General features: G+C 43.5%; 3 protein-coding genes and 1 long non-coding RNA gene across 7 annotated transcripts; 2 read left to right on the top strand and 2 right to left on the bottom strand.

Annotated features, from left to right (window-relative positions):
* The first annotated feature begins 250 nt into the window (after positions 1 to 250).
* On the top strand, positions 251 to 6,992 carry LOC108951531 (uncharacterized). 3 transcript variants are annotated; one of them, XR_010480623.1, is made up of 4 exons: positions 251 to 454; positions 4,842 to 4,983; positions 5,108 to 6,532; positions 6,854 to 6,992. It is a non-coding gene; the product is annotated as an uncharacterized LOC108951531 (long non-coding RNA). The 3 variants fall into 3 exon arrangements; XR_010480622.1 differs by lacking the exon at positions 6,854 to 6,992 and having other exon boundaries at positions 5,108 to 6,202; positions 6,308 to 6,794; XR_001975979.2 differs by lacking the exon at positions 6,854 to 6,992 and having other exon boundaries at positions 5,108 to 6,794.
* Positions 2,674 to 5,001, bottom strand: LOC104001028 (rac-like GTP-binding protein 7). 2 transcript variants are annotated; one of them, XM_009423203.3, is made up of 7 exons: positions 4,869 to 5,001; positions 4,685 to 4,772; positions 4,128 to 4,237; positions 3,974 to 4,037; positions 3,448 to 3,512; positions 3,296 to 3,361; positions 2,674 to 2,960 (listed from the first exon to the last, which is right to left on the bottom strand). In XM_009423203.3, exons 1-7 carry the CDS (start codon positions 4,965 to 4,967, stop codon positions 2,862 to 2,864), a joined length of 591 nt encoding a protein of 196 aa, XP_009421478.2. In that variant the 5' UTR covers positions 4,968 to 5,001; the 3' UTR covers positions 2,674 to 2,861. The 2 variants fall into 2 exon arrangements, with proteins under 2 accessions (XP_009421478.2, XP_064943072.1); XM_065087000.1 differs by having other exon boundaries at positions 3,974 to 4,237.
* A 168-nt stretch (positions 6,993 to 7,160) lies between the features above and the next one.
* Positions 7,161 to 10,464, bottom strand: LOC135595727 (large ribosomal subunit protein eL20z-like). Its single transcript, XM_065087001.1, has 4 exons — positions 10,133 to 10,464; positions 8,947 to 9,025; positions 8,680 to 8,794; positions 7,161 to 7,300 (listed from the first exon to the last, which is right to left on the bottom strand). Exons 1-4 carry the CDS (start codon positions 10,365 to 10,367, stop codon positions 7,253 to 7,255), a joined length of 477 nt encoding a protein of 158 aa, XP_064943073.1. The 5' UTR covers positions 10,368 to 10,464; the 3' UTR covers positions 7,161 to 7,252.
* A 2,605-nt stretch (positions 10,465 to 13,069) lies between these two features.
* LOC104001030 (aspartyl protease family protein 2) lies at positions 13,070 to 15,200 on the top strand. Its single transcript, XM_009423206.3, has one exon. It carries the CDS (start codon positions 13,245 to 13,247, stop codon positions 14,955 to 14,957), a length of 1,713 nt encoding a protein of 570 aa, XP_009421481.2. The 5' UTR covers positions 13,070 to 13,244; the 3' UTR covers positions 14,958 to 15,200.
* The last annotated feature ends 66 nt before the right edge of the window (positions 15,201 to 15,266 follow it).

Consider the following 15,266-nt stretch of genomic DNA (forward strand, 5'->3'; position numbering starts at 1 on the left):
AGAAGAAAAAAGATGTAGGAAAACTAAACCAGATTTCTATTGGGGATCCTCTCCAATTCAAACAGAGGATCATCCTGTTCAATTGGTCTCATCATCACTCTTCGTCCTTCCACTTTCGCATCCTATCCATCCATTTTTCGCATAGGGAACGTGGCCGGACAGTTTGGTGGAGACGATCCCTCACCTGCAGGCCGTCTCTTTATGTGCTACAGCGTCATAATAATGAGAAGAAATATAACAAGCAGGGGGCCGCCGAAACAATCAAGAAAAGCCCGACCTTGCGGAGAAACCCGCCCGATCTTTTCTCCTCGCTTGAATTCTCCGGAGCTCCCAAGAATCCGGCCGCGTCGAGACCGGACGAGGACGATGGCCTGCAAACCCATCGCCAACAGGCTCGGGAAGGAGGCGGGCCTCCACCCCGAGGTTCCGCCGCTTCATCGTTACCCTCGATCAGGTCTTCGAATCTCTTCCCCGTTCTTCCCCCATTTTTCGATTCCTCCGACTAGGGCTTCTAAATCACCTTGACTTCGTTATGTTATTATGTTCGCGTTCTATTTCTTTGGTTGTTAAATCATCCTGAAACGTATGACTTGAAACTTCGTCCATCAATCTAGAGAGTAATCGTTGGAACTAGAAATTCTGACTGAGGTTTGCTGTTTTAATACGTTACTTATTCTATAGTCGAGAGTGCTGTGTATGAACTGTGCCATCTAACTATGTGTATAAGCGAGGGATCGAAATATGTTGTGCGTAAACTGGGCGGATCAACTTATGGATGAAAGGAAGAAAGGTGTCATCTTCCTGCTTGCTAGCATTTCCAATTGTTACTTGAATTAGTAACTTATGATTGAGAATTTTGACCTAGAAATAATCCAAATCATTAAGGTAGTTAAGACAATGTCTTTTTTTTTTCTTTTAACTAAAGAATGGGAAGATAGGAGACTCAGAATTATGGTTTTCAAATGATGATAAGAAACCTAGACATTGAGAGGTAAGTGCATAAATGCCTGACCATTGTGTTTGTATCTGTTGCATCATTTTTTGCTGCTGATGGGATTACCCAATTGATCGGGAAGTAACGGAATTTTAACATGTGCACTCTTGAATTCCGACAAGATTATGAACCAACTGGGAACAACCATTTTATTGCATTATTCTAGATATATTGATCTTGGTCAAACTTTGATAGTCCCTCAAAATTTTGGTCTCAAGTGTGGACATGTAGGTATATGATCTTTGAATGGATACAACGCTAACCTGCTGAGGCTCGTACAAATTTGATAGGATTCAGTCTAATTACCTAATTACTGAGACTTCTTTTTCCTCAAGACCAGGAGAGATACCAATCGTTCTAGACTATTACTTTAATATAACCGGTAATTTATAGAACCAATGTAGACAGTCCAGAAGTATTTTTTTAATTGTGTAACAGTAATATATTGTTGGGTCTTTTTAGTCTGAGATATGCTAGTCTATGTGAAGTTCATCGCCATTGGTTCCAATAGATGTGCTCTGAGAGTAGAGGTAGGACTTTCAAGAGAAAGAAATACATTGGCAAATACAAGGTGTAATTATATATTATCCCCTATAATTAATTATGATTAATTGATGGGCGAGCAATTTGGAAAGAAGAGGAGAAGAGAAAATCAGTAAAGTTTATGTAAAATTAATAATTTAAAAGATAATGAAATTATTTTTTTATCCTTTTCGTTCATGTTTTTTCGTAAGTGACAACACGTGCGATTTTTTCCATTGACGAAATTAACGACGTAAGGAGAATTGAGGTTAAATATTTCACCTTCGTAAGTATAGGGATCCCAATGCTACTTTTTAAAGTATAAAGATTGGAATGCTAATCATAATTAATTATAGAGGATAATCTGTAATTACCCCCAAGTACAAAGATTAAGGATGTGTGTTGAGCTAATTGGTTTAAACAGTATTGTTTCACATCCCAACTTAGTCTTAAATTAATGGTAGCAAGAGGTGTAGGTCTGGCCAGAACACTACCAGATGTGCACCAACACTAACTATCTGTATGAGAGACTTTTCTCAAGTCAGGGCACAGAACATTTTTCTTCCTGATTAGCATATAGTAAGGTGTGGCAACTGAATCAGATTCTGACATATGAGATGCTTTAACTTATTTGACCATTCTGATTCTTAAAAATAAATTTGCAATACTGGATTTTCATCTGGTGCACCTGTAAGTTTACAAGACTATATATTCATCAATCATAACAATCATATATTGATTCAATGGGTCAATGGTTTGACTTAGATGGAAATAAAAGTAGTTATATGTAGTAACAGAACACTGGTTTATGCATGCATTAGTTGGTTTGTATATACTAGTATCAGATTTTTGGGAAGATGTGTTATATATAGAATTTGAAATTTTCTCTTGATAGCTGAGTAATTGATGGATGACTATCATATGGTAGACTACTGATAATCATAAATTGTTGTTCCTAGTAATCATAGTAAGGGGGAAAACAACTTCAACTCTAACCACCACACACCATTTTGATCTCTTTCAAAATGTATCTTTTGCATGAGAACTTGTACACAAGTGAAAGGGAATAACTGTTGTTATTCTTATAATGATTTACCAAACTGGTGCACAAGAGCAACATGTAAATATTGTTTCGCAAAACATTTTTTCTGATCGGAATTTACTTTCAAATCTTTGATAAGGAGATCCACATAATAGAGTAAAAGAATTAGTGTGACAGATACATTTTCGTAGACAAACTAGTAAAGCACTCATCACAGTTCATCCATCAGGAAAAGTCAAGAAACAGAAGGAGAAAATGAAAATGTTACACTATTCTTGTAATGACAAACATCATCCTTTGTGTTTATAGAATGAAACAGGTCCTCTGCTTTCTGGTCTTTTTCTTTGGCTTTGGTGGACAAAGAACCACCTTAATTGCAGCATCAAATACAGCCTTCACATTCTAAAAAAAAAAGATGAGAAGTTAATATGAACTATATAATATATTTCTATTGACTATTCTGATTGTTTAAAATGTTGTTATAAGTCTATCGGTCACAGGTGAGATATTTAATGATGGTTATCGGTATCTTATAACATTTCAAACTTGGTGTCCTTCCAATAGAAACGAGCATCCTATTTTTCCTCTTTTTTTGAATTCAAGTTAAGAACATCGCAATCAATTCATGCTATGTAAATTGTTATCCCTCAGTGTCTGAATAATGACATTGAGAAACTTCAGAATTCAAAGTCTTAACATCAAAAAGGCATAATAGGCTTGTTTGGATCTTGCATTACCTGTTGAGTCTTGGAACTACATTCTGTGTAGACAGCCGCACCTATCATTTTCTTTAGCTCTTCTCCCTGCTTATAGTCAAACAGTATGCTGCACTTAGTTTATGACGTGATAAGTACCGCTTTATAGACTGACTAGCAGTAGGTCAACTTGCCTGTACAGTTGTGATAGGTGTTGCCCCAGGGTGATCAATGAAAAATTGCTTGTCTTCACGTAAGTCTGCACCGCATTAAGACCAAGATTATACAACTTACTGAGTAGTATTTTGGAAGGTTAAACCTTCAATTTGAAATCAAAAGGGAAATAGCATCATACTTTAAAGATGACTTTTCAAAGGGGTCTACTGGTGGATAAGTTTAAAGAGTTCAGACACACAATAGGTTATATAGGTCAACAACTGAACTACTAATCAACTTATCATTAATTAGATCGCCAATGAAGCAGCGACCTTATGACCTGAATGGTTTGACTATCTGATGAAAGATACCTCAGGTGCATTATAGAAAATTCAATTCATGGAAAACCATACTAGTCAACTTGTAGGTTGCATCTGTTTGTTGAATTTAACTCCTTGTATGCAAGTAGTTGCTTTCTTTTTCTTTTTTTTTTTTCTTTTTTTTTTCTTGTTAGTTATGTTTATCTAGACATAAATTTCAATTAAAAGAATACAATGTTATTACCAAGTTTAGTCCCAACTAGCACAATCGGCACATTTGGAGCGTAATGTCTCAACTCAGGAATCCACTGCGAAAAAAAGAGAAGGTCATGAGATACAAATAGAGGACACAATGATGCATGAAAGCTGAAAGAAAACATGCCAAGGGTATTTATTACCTTCTTGTATATGTTCTCATAGCTGGCCTTACTGGTGAGAGAAAATGCTAAAAGAAATACATCAGCTCCTCTGTAACTGAGAGGTCTGAGCCTATTGTAGTCCTCTTGTCCTGAATTCACAATATTGGAAAGCTATTCCATCTCAGTTTGATTTCCTCATGAGGTATGTTTGATCGAGTATTTACTGTTTGTCTTTTAGATTGACTAGTTATTGTTGTCTTTTACATTTATGCTTGAGAATCTAATGCTAGCAAAACTTGATATGAAATATTTACAATGTATAGAATTTAGACAAGATGTTGAAATGGAGTACTCCATAAACAGAGAGGAAGATCTACTACTTTTTCCATCAATAATGATCAAATTAACTATCCCCAGTTGTTTGATGATAGTAAAGCATATACAATTGTGGCTGGATATAGACGTATTTGAACAATTTTCCAGTTGAAATACACTGTTAACTTATGCAAACTATTTCTAGCTTTGCCATAGACCAGGAGACCAGAATCTATGGCCAGATCGATTTAGCTTCATATAAGTAGGGCAATTAAGCTCACCTGCTGTGTCCCAAAGCCCAAGGTTCACTGTGCTTCCATCAACTATTACATTAGCACTGAAGTTATCGAACACAGTCGGGACATAATCCTGTTAAGAACAGTCGCAACAAGAGAAAGCACGGCTGAATTCTACCTCACAACTATGCAAATTTTTCAGGTAAAAAGCTGAGCTTCCCCGTGTTACCGTCGGAAAAGTATTGCTGGTGTAGGAGATGAGCATGCAGGTCTTCCCGACTGCCCCGTCGCCAACCGTCACGCATTTGATGAACCTTGCCGTGCTCATCGTTGTAATGGCACTGGTACTGTTTCTTCTTCTCCCTCTCCCTGGTGCTGGTGCTGGTGCTGATGGTATATATATATATATATATATATATATATATATATATATATATATATATATATATGTGTGTGTGTTTGTCTCAGGCTTTAACCACCATTGGGCCAACAAAGTAGGAAGGACAGAGAGGAAGAGCGATGAAAGGTGGGGATTTCTGCTGCTAAGTGTTTGAATTTTGAATGGGGGCCGGGGAACGTAGGGCGGACTAGGAAGTGGAGGTAGGAGAGGCCCCCTCGTCTTTAATGAGGTGGGGAGCAGCGCCACCACCGCCAGGGGTGCACAGCTCATGCATGCTTCACGAAGGCTGAGCAATGATGGCCTGCTCCACACACCCGATGGTGCTCTTTTGGTTTGCCTTGCTTTGGGTGCAAGAAGGAGCGCTAGGATCAGCCGATCTCCTTGGGCGTGAGTGTTGGTTGGTTGGTTAAGTGCGGGAGAAGGATGGTGATGATGGGATCAAGGGAGATGGGTGGCCTCCTTTGGCTTGCTTAGTAGAATTAATTTTCCACCAAGTGATCATGATTGCGTGGTCATCTAATCTTGGTGAGACCACTAAGTCCCTTTGGAAACTTGGGAAAGAAAAAAGGGGTGAAGCAACTCTTGGTGGGCTTAGGTATATCAATTGCTTTTTTTATGTGCAAAAAGTCTTCTGGACTTTTTATTGCTCGTATGAGAAATCCGAGTGGAAGTATTGAGTACATACCATTCATTTGCAACTAAAACTTCATTATAATTGCAAGTACGAGTGAGTATACAAAAAAAAAAATTACGAAGTCGAAATATGGTTAAATTTAATATCCCAGAGCATTATAGTCATATATAATGTGTGATTTTATTAAGTTTTATTATGATTTTCGATGATAGGCATGTAGGAATCCTTGCCTTGCTCGTGGGTTGGGCTTTACAATGGTTATTGGAGGCAACCAGGTGAAAAGGCCCAGCCTCTCGACGAACATGTGAACGGGTCGGATCGTAGCCATCACGGCCCGATGCGGTAATGGGACGCCTCACCAATTCGTCGTAGATAAATAGAGGGTAGGATACTTGTTTTGTCCCTATAAGAATCCCCTTATTCCTAAGAGAACGCGCGGTCGATTCATCTCCGGCCGCCGAGAGGCCTCCGACGTCTCGGAGATCGAGAAGCGCTACGATCTTGGAGGGGCCTCAAGGACAAGACGCAGGTTTCTTCTCCTCCTCCTCCTCCTTTCTCTCGCCATCCTCTTCTTTTTTCTAGAGTTTCGAGTCGGTTTCTTTTGTTTTTCCGGTTGGTTTTCGAGGAATGGCAGGCAGCATGCGGTAAGCCTACGAAGGTGCAAACGGAGAACAACTCACGCCGCGGTTTTTGAAATTATTGTCGACCCTTGCCAGCAAGTCCACGACCGCCTGGTTCGATTTCATCGAAGAAGACGAGGCTGGAGTCGGTCCCTCGCCCTTTTTCGTTTTGTTTCTGCTTCTCTTGCTTCTTCTTGGCAATGGAATCTGCTCACCCCATCGTCGTTAGGGATTGAAAGGTATGAGACAGTGGTTCCTACATCATGTGATTAGTGATAATTTTGCTTCCTTATGTGCCCAAAGAAGTCACTGGAAAACCTTTTTCCCGACCTTCTCCTCCCCTCTTTTTTTTTTTTTTGTTTCCTAGTCAGAAGGTTTTGAGGGTTTATTCTCTTTGGTATTTGTTAAATATAAAAGTAGAGGGTGTTGTTGGTACGGCATTTCTATGCATGCAAAGAAACATTGTGAGATTAATATATAAGTGTTGTCCATTTTTTTCTATTTTGAATACAGCTTGACATACTCCTGTTGGTATTGAATACCGGTAATTGTTTCGATAGGTACAAGTCATTCAAGCAGACTCGTTCTCATCATATTGTTATCAAATCTACCTACCAAGCTTATCCATCTGCGGGGGAGGCAAAAAGAAGAAGGCTTTAACACGCCTCGACAGACTCTAAATGGCTGAACATAAAGAGTAGTTACATGTCCCCCCAATGGCAAGTAAAAGTCAGATAGACAAAAGGAACAGCCACTCAACCTTTGCTCTTTCTCACAAGAACCCAAGGAATAAACAAATGATACCTTTACAGGCTCCGTCTCATGATCTCGTATGAAATTCCGACATTGAGTGATATTTTGGCTACCCTTTCTTTCTATATGGCGAGTTGGAAAGACAGACACATACATACATACATACACATTACTATTTATTAATCTCGCCACACACACACGTCAGCTCAACTGGTTGCACCACCGATAATCGCAGCAATTGCAGAAAGCGCAGCCTGCTCATGGAAGACCGTGAACCACCCCCACTCATCAGAAAAACTTCATAACTTTTGTAAATTGTCATGCTAATTCAGCCATTCGATTTTATGATTGATCATCCAAAACACATATATTGTACATACAGTATGTAAGCTATACAGTACATTATCCACGAGTAATGTTGTTGACTGACATAAACGGGACATTGTGAAAGTGTACGCTCTGTTTAAGCAATAAGATCAATAATTCAATGCGGCTACTCCACTTGATCCGTCGTCATCTAAAGTAATTTGTTGACCCAAAAATAAAAAAAGAAGAAATAGGTTCACAATAGAGTTTTGTGTCTTAAGATCTCTGATTTGAGCAACGCTCGTCTATCATAACCACATTTTTACAAACCTTGTAATTTCTCTATCATACATTTACCGGGTCGAAATGCAGGCCCATCTTTAGATGCCACTGCCACATGATGAATAGAAACCCTAATGGAATAAACTCGATGACAAAGAAATCCTCTTCTTATCCACCTCCATATGCATACATCAGTGCTCGAGTGGATCAAGATGGTGGGATAACAAAAAGGGTAAAACTCGAGCATGATCCACGTACAGATGGTTCCTATGCACAGTTGAGCACGATCCACCCATGCGCTTAAGAATTAATTCATCAAGCAATTCTAATGAGTGAAATGTCTGATCACGGTACGCATCGTCTATAAACTCTCGACCATCACACATCTCCATCTCATTCCCTAATTCCCTAGTTACGCTACGACGCATACAACCATTTTATTTCTCGGAACCATTGCTCTTCAAACCCTTCCACCTTCCAAACCTCGCCCTCTACCAAATGTGGACTCAATCCATGACTATGCGAAGTAAAATATTGAACACCAACTGAACCATCTTGCTTCTTGATTTCATGTGGATAGGGATACAGTTCAATCTTGGATCCATGGTGCACTAGCCTGATCTGGTCCAATTTGACCAACTTGACCAAATCAGGTCGGATCAGGAACGGTACCACTTATCCCTGTTTCCATCCCACCGGCAAAAAAATACCTATCCCAACAATTTAATCTTTTTTTTTAATTATTATACTGCAAATATAATAGCATCACACATATATCAATAATCTTTTTAAAAATAAAACAAATTCAGTTTTAACCTTCGAATAAGCCTTAGCAAATGCCGACTTATGATAATCTAGCAAGTATATCACTGAAGATAAGTATGATATTCACAATCACTGATAACTAAAGTTTACTGACTGAAAAGAGAAAATCGATTAACATAATGAAACAAAAACCACTTCAGAGGAAATTAAAAAAAAAAAACCGTGTAGAAAAATATGGTAAAACAACTTTCACAACTTATTTATAGAAAAATTTACTTACTGCAATTGTGCAAGCGACTAAGCCTGGTTTCTCTCTGTGGTCTACTCTGGCACAAAGTAGAAAAAACACGCCAACATACCATGGGATCGCAGCCAGAAAGAATCCAATTATGAACCTTCCAAAAAAGATACTCTTCATTAGCCTCAAACATTCTAAGAATTGGTAATATATGTTTGAAAGACTGAAATAGTTCATGCATTGTATATATGTAGATGTAGATATATGTATACACATACATATATAAGGAAAAAAGCAAGATTCACTTACAAAACCCAACCGATGCCCAAACCGCAGCAAGGGAGGCTTGGCAGTGTCTCTGGTCTTCCTTCAACGACATGTGCATAACCTCGAAGATAGTAAGCATTAGATGCATTAGAACACATCAATATGTCAAAATATCACATGAACTAGGCACGATGACCTATAATCTAGTTTGATTACAGTTGAGCCAAGTTTATATCAATGCTCTCACTGTAAAAAGCAAAATGAATAAAATTGATATTCCATTGCACAAATGTAAACATGCACCATAAAATTCATGGCGAACTTCAAATTCAGAGACAACATCTAAACCATTAGAAATACACGAAGAGTCATCAACACCGTCTCCTATCTTTGCAGTATCAATCAGTTAGGAATTCTAGATGCATAGATGAAGAAGGCAGCACTATCCAAAGGCTTCCTTGATCCACATGCGGATCAACATCCCATGGCCCATTCCGGTTTCGGTTTTGGTTTTGGTTCGAGATTTTGCGAAACCGGAACCGTGGTCAGGGCTACACTGGTGAATGACAGGAGGGAAATCATCCCGGGGGGAAACTCCAATTTTTCTATTGAGAAAAAAAAAATATTTTTTTTTCTATCTGCTGTTCTATAAGCTTTCATTTCAACAACAAGCAAAATATTCAGCTAGTAGGCCTAATTCCTAATCTTCAGCGATGGCCCAGTCTTCCGGCAATGAAACTTGACGGCACACCTCGCCCATCGTCCATGAATTGTACTGGTAAATGCCGTCTGATTGGAACTAGGAAAGAGTGGTTAAGGCTTTCAGCGAAAGGGAAAAAGATCTTGACACGATTCCCGCAGGATAAGAGATTGGGGGTGGAAGTCACGCTGGCTGGGATCGATAAGGGATTTCTGAAGCGGCCGATGCATTCCAATTCCCCACCCATCCGGAGGCAAAAAATGAAGATCTCCTGAAACATGCGAATGATGTTTAGCTCGCCAAAGTCCCGATCAATTGAAGCCCTAAAAGATCTGTCAACCCTCTCCGCCGCCATAAATTCCCACAACCACTTCAGGAAAGGACATACACCAGGCCGATACCTCGATCCGCATTCCAAGAAACCATCATCCTCGACACCGATGACTTACGAATCCAAGAACCAATTGCCCACGAAAGACGAGACGATTGAAGCAAATCTATCGGAATGAATTCAGAATGCTGGTATACCTGGGGCGGCCTGGTAGTCGTGGGCGTAAGAGGGAGGCAACGGCTGCTGCGGAGGCGCAGGGAAGGGAGGTTGAGCGGCGGTTAAGCCGGCCGGAGAGGCAGGAGAGGGGGAATGGGCGATTGTTAGGCCTGGCGGCGGCACCGGCAGGGGGAAGCCGATGCTGGCGGGCTGGGCGTGGTCGGAGGCGCCATGGAAGGTGCTGCATTGCGGCTTGTCCTTGCTCTCCTCGCTCATCTTCCCCCCTCCCCTTTCTTTTGTCGTGACCCCTCTCCGTCTCCTCTCCCCTTTTGCCTTCTTTCATCTTCTTCTCTTCCTCCCGCCCCGATTTAGACTTCCCCGATTGCGTTATTTCAGGTAACGCGCGATGTGGCTTCGCGGAGCCAGACGCTACGTTCGGCACTCGTTTATCGATTACCCCAGTTCCCTACCTGCCTCTTCATGGCACGTAGTGTTTTCGCAGCTCTGGGACCCACAAAAAACCAGTAATCAAGTGCAACGTGGATAAACCAGGTACTCCAGAAACGGGTAGGAAAACCACGTCCGTCTTAATCTCCAACGACGGTTTCAACGTCGCGCCACCGACAGAAGAAATGACCCATCCCCTTCTACCCGGTGGACACGCAACCCTATTCCTTCCTCATCTGTTCTTTTCTAGTGGGTCCCACGTAAATGAAAAGGTCAGCGTGGGTAAACAACGGGGTGGACCCTCTTTCGTGCGAGAACGCAAGTGGAAATTAACGGGCCAAGCTGAGCCCACTACTAACCCAACCCGAAACTTACGCCCGTCGAAAGGGTCTGTCTACATATATCCTCCACAATGTGCTGAACTCCAATTTCAGGGCTGCAATAAAAATATTGCTGATGACAATAAATTAACATGTTAAGAACAGCCGAGACTCCAACTTCACATGGGAGACAAACCATCTTGCGAGGGATTAATGTCAGTCGAATTGACTCGGTACGAAAGGAACTCATCACCCTTTCTCTTTCTTCAACACCATTCGCTTGACGGCACTTTCTAGCTTGTGTAACTCTCGCAGATCGAGAGTAATAGATACGTCTCTAACCTCAGGTCGGTAAAAGGATGTACAAGAGAAGACTAAAACTTCTCAGGAAAGAATAAGAGCTTTAGCACAGAGTCAGCTCACTTTGTAACCCAATGCTTTTTGGAAAGCTTAATCTTTATTGCAGAGCGTGTGTTACTGTCACGCGGTCTAAAGATGCATGAAAGTGGGTGAGTTGTTGTAAGTGTAATTGGCATCAACAAGGAGAACATATATCACGAAGAAAAAGAATGAGAACATATAATGGTGGATGCCACATTAAAAGACTCGTACTTCTGCCGAGACTTTGGTAAAAAGCGCAAGCGCAAGAAGCGCACACACACGGCCTGCTTATGTTGACGAGAGGTAAAGCTCTCTCTCGTGTTGGGTTCCAATACAGCACTTAAAACTTGCTTTTATGAAGTGGATGTTTTAATCATTGCTTGCAGTTTTGATAAGGCATAAGCATTATAGTTTAATTAATTAGTCGCATAAGAGTTCAGATTTATGCGATACATGTAATAAACTATATTTTAGGTCCGAGCCACGTCACACTCAACGTCACGCCATCGCCAGATCAGCAAAAGGAACACTCTCATATGCCGAGCTAAAATCTATACCAAGGTGCTCATCGGTACGTCCCATCCCGGAAAGCTTAGGACGGATCGTATGGCATCGTTCCGTGCATCTCGGGACGGCGGTCGCACAAAGGTATCATCTCACCCCTTGAGGATCGGTTATCACGCCAAACCCGCATATGGTCGACCCTCGTACAGTAGTATAAAAACTCATGACCGGCATCTGGCCCAAGGGAAGGCAAAACAAACCAACCAAGCACTCACTTACTCGTTAAGGGGCCAAAGTCGGTAATCACCCGATGAGGGCCATCTGTACAAGAGAGCGGCCACCCCTGAGCCACCAGCATCCTAACGGAAAGCCGCCAACCAACGTTCTGACTAAAAGCTACCAACCAGCATCTCAATGGAGAGTTACCAACCAGCGTTCCGTCCAAGAGCTGCCAACCAGCATCTCGACCGAGAGACACCAATCAATATTCTGGTGCCAGCACCCCGTCCTGAGGGCATGATCAACCTCAGCAATCAACTCAGCCGACTGAAGACTCCCGACCCGTGGACCATCACAGCCACGATATATTAGTTCATCAACAATATAAATTCTATTATGTCACGACATATCAATTTATCAACAATATGAATTATATTATCATAATAGCCACGACACATCTCTTCGTCAACAACATGAATTCTATTATCATTGCAGTTTAATTGATAGTATTCTTAAGCAGGCTGAGAAATTTAGGATTTAAGATATCATGTATATATATATATATATATATATATATATATATATATATATTAATTTTGTCTATTATGACTGGTTCAAAACCTACCAGCTTTGGTGTATTCTATGCATGTTTTGTGTCACCCGACCCCACCGGCCACCAGGCAAGTTGAAGCACACTTCCGCCGTCCACGGAAGGGCACATCGACGTGGACGTGAACCACCGGCTGCAGGTCGCCCGACATATGACCACCGGCTTCATCGCCTGCATCTCCATCCTTCCTTCCAACTCGATGCCGTTTCGTCACTCCCTGCGCAATTGGATTGATGAACACCTGTGCCACCTGGTGGACTTCCATGCACAGGAAGAACAGTGGTCATCGGTTTGCCATGACCAAGTCAACAAAGCTCCTCAGCTGTTGCCTTTGAAGATTCAAAGGTTGACACCAAAAGCTGGACTTATGTATATTGGATCACATTCCTATAGTATTAATTGAGATACTTGCCAGAAAATTACCGGTCTGACTCCGCCATTTCCTTGCTGACCAACAAACCGCGTGTTTCATCGTATTATATTTCTGTTCAAAGTTCACAGCTTCTTCTTATTCTCAGTCGTAGACGGGAGAGGAAAGCATCACGTACTACTCTTCCTCTTCTTCTTCTTCTTCGTTCCTTTGTCTCAACATCCTACTGTTGCAAAGATCCAAAAGCAGTTAATAGATCTCTCCTCCTCTTCTTCTTTCTATCCCTTGCTTGCTCTCTGGAAATGGCCTCCTGCAAAGCATGGCACCTCTTCCTATTCTGCTGTCTTCTCCAACCGTTTCGATCTTCAGCTTCTCTCTACAACTGGAGTTCTTCGGCGACGCACGGATCTCCGCTCCCCGGGATCGAATTGCCTACCCACTTGAGCTTCAACGCCGTCACCTCCGCCGGGGAGTCCGGCTGTGACGACCACCTTGACGCGGCCGGCGGATCGCCCAACAAAGATGAGCAAGGATTTTTGTACGATAACATGGATCGGGGAGGGGTGGAAGACAACGAAAGCGCCAAGGATGGGGCGGCGCAGGCCTTGAGGCTCCACCTCAAGCACCGGTCTACAAGGGATTGGGCGGCGCCGAACAGGACCAAGAAGGAATCCTTGGAGCACTCCGCCAATAAAGACGCCCTTAGAATCGGGACCCTCTTCCGGCGGATCACCGAACGGAAGAACCAAAACGCCATCTCCCGCCTCGCCGCCGCTGCTGAACACCGCGCGGTCGTCGCCGAGATGGGACGAAAGACGGCAATCGCGACGCACCCGAAACAGGGCGGGCAGCTGATGGCCATGGTCGAGTCCGGAGTCACCCTGGGATCCGGCGAGTACTTCATCGACGTCTTCGTCGGTACGCCGCCGCGCCACTTTCCCCTCATCCTCGACACCGGAAGCGACTTGAATTGGATCCAGTGCCTCCCCTGCCACGACTGCTTCGAGCAGCACGGCCCGGTCTACGACCCCGCCGCCTCCTCTTCCTACCGCAACGTCAGCTGCGCCGACCCCCGCTGCGGCCTCGTCTCGTCGCCCGACCCGCCCCAGCCCTGTCGCTCCGCCGCCGCTAATGGCGGCCGCGACCAACCCTGCCCCTACTTCTACTGGTACGGCGACAGCTCCAACACCACCGGAGACCTCGCGCTCGAGACCTTCACCATGAACCTGACGGCCCCGGACGGCGCCGGCGCCGAGTTCCGCCGCGTGGACGACGTCATCTTCGGGTGCGGCCACTGGAACCGCGGGCTCTTCCACGGAGCCGCCGGGCTCCTGGGCCTCGGCCGGGGGCCGCTCTCCTTCTCCTCCCAACTCCGCTCGCTCTACGGCCACACCTTCTCCTACTGCCTCGTCGACCGCAACAGCGACCTCAGCGTCAGCAGCAAGCTCATCTTCGGCGAGGACCCGAGCTTGCTCGGCCGCCCGGGCTTGAACTACACCTCCTTCGTCACCGGGAAGGAGAACCTCGTTGACACCTTCTACTACGTCCAGATTAAAGCAATCCTCGTCGGCGGCGAGGCACTGCAGATACCACCGGCGACATGGGAGCTGGCGAAGGACGGCAGCGGCGGGACCATCATCGATTCCGGCACCATACTGAGCTACGTCGCCGACCCGGCGTATCAGAAGATTAGAGAAGCCATCGTCAAGAGGGTAAAGTACCCGATGGTGGCAGACTTCCCGGTGCTGAATCCTTGCTACAATGTATCCGGAGTACCCAAGGTGGAGCTGCCGGAATTCGCGATCTTGTTCGGAGACGGCGCGATGTGGAACTTCCCGAAGGAGAACTACTTCATCCGGCTGGATCCGGAGGACATCATGTGTCTCGCCATCCTGCCGACGCCGCAGCGGGGGATCTCCATCCTGGGCAATAACCAGCAGCAGAACTTCCACATCACGTACGACTTGAAGAATTCCCGGCTGGGATTCGCGCCGGCGAGGTGCGCCGAGTTGTAGAGAGAGAACTCAGATCACATAGTCCTGGAGTAGACATTTTGTCGGAAGGTAGACACGAAAGTGTTGGCTCCAAGAAGAGCTGAAGAGCTCAATAGACCAACAACCGATTCATTTCTTCTTTCCTATTCCCATCTTCTTTTTCTTCTTCTTACATACACACATACATACTTTTGGTCTGTAAGAATAAGTCTGCAATTAGCTCGCCATAAAGTTAAGAAAAGAAATCCAAAGCTCTGTTGTTCTTTTGCTTTGTCGAGTAGATATTTCCTAAAACTGCTTGTCCCGGATTCGTTCTTCCATTCCTTCTCG

This window comes from Musa acuminata, chromosome BXJ1-10, assembly GCF_036884655.1.
Source record: "Musa acuminata AAA Group cultivar baxijiao chromosome BXJ1-10, Cavendish_Baxijiao_AAA, whole genome shotgun sequence".
NCBI classification, from domain to species: Eukaryota; Viridiplantae; Streptophyta; class Magnoliopsida; order Zingiberales; family Musaceae; genus Musa; species Musa acuminata.

Excerpts from the sequence above, each read along its gene's own strand:
- LOC104001030 (XM_009423206.3), top strand. The coding sequence starts at position 13,245 with ATGGCCTCCTGCAAAGCATGGCACCTCTTCCTATTCTGCTGTCTTCTC.
- LOC135595727 (XM_065087001.1), bottom strand. The coding sequence starts at position 10,367 with ATGAGCGAGGAGAGCAAGGACAAGCCGCAATGCAGCACCTTCCATGGC. Across the intron at positions 9,026-10,132 it reads CGACTACCAGGCCGCCCCAG|GTTATGCACATGTCGTTGAA; the intron begins GTATACCAGCAT and ends ACTATCTTCGAG. Across the intron at positions 8,795-8,946 it reads TTGGGCATCGGTTGGGTTTT|GTTCATAATTGGATTCTTTC; the intron begins GTAAGTGAATCT and ends CTTTTTTGGAAG.
- LOC104001028 (XM_065087000.1), bottom strand. The coding sequence starts at position 4,967 with ATGAGCACGGCAAGGTTCATCAAATGCGTGACGGTTGGCGACGGGGCA. Across the intron at positions 3,362-3,447 it reads CACCTATCACAACTGTACAG|GGAGAAGAGCTAAAGAAAAT; the intron begins GCAAGTTGACCT and ends GACTATAAGCAG. Across the intron at positions 2,961-3,295 it reads GTAGTTCCAAGACTCAACAG|AATGTGAAGGCTGTATTTGA; the intron begins GTAATGCAAGAT and ends TTTTTTTTTTAG.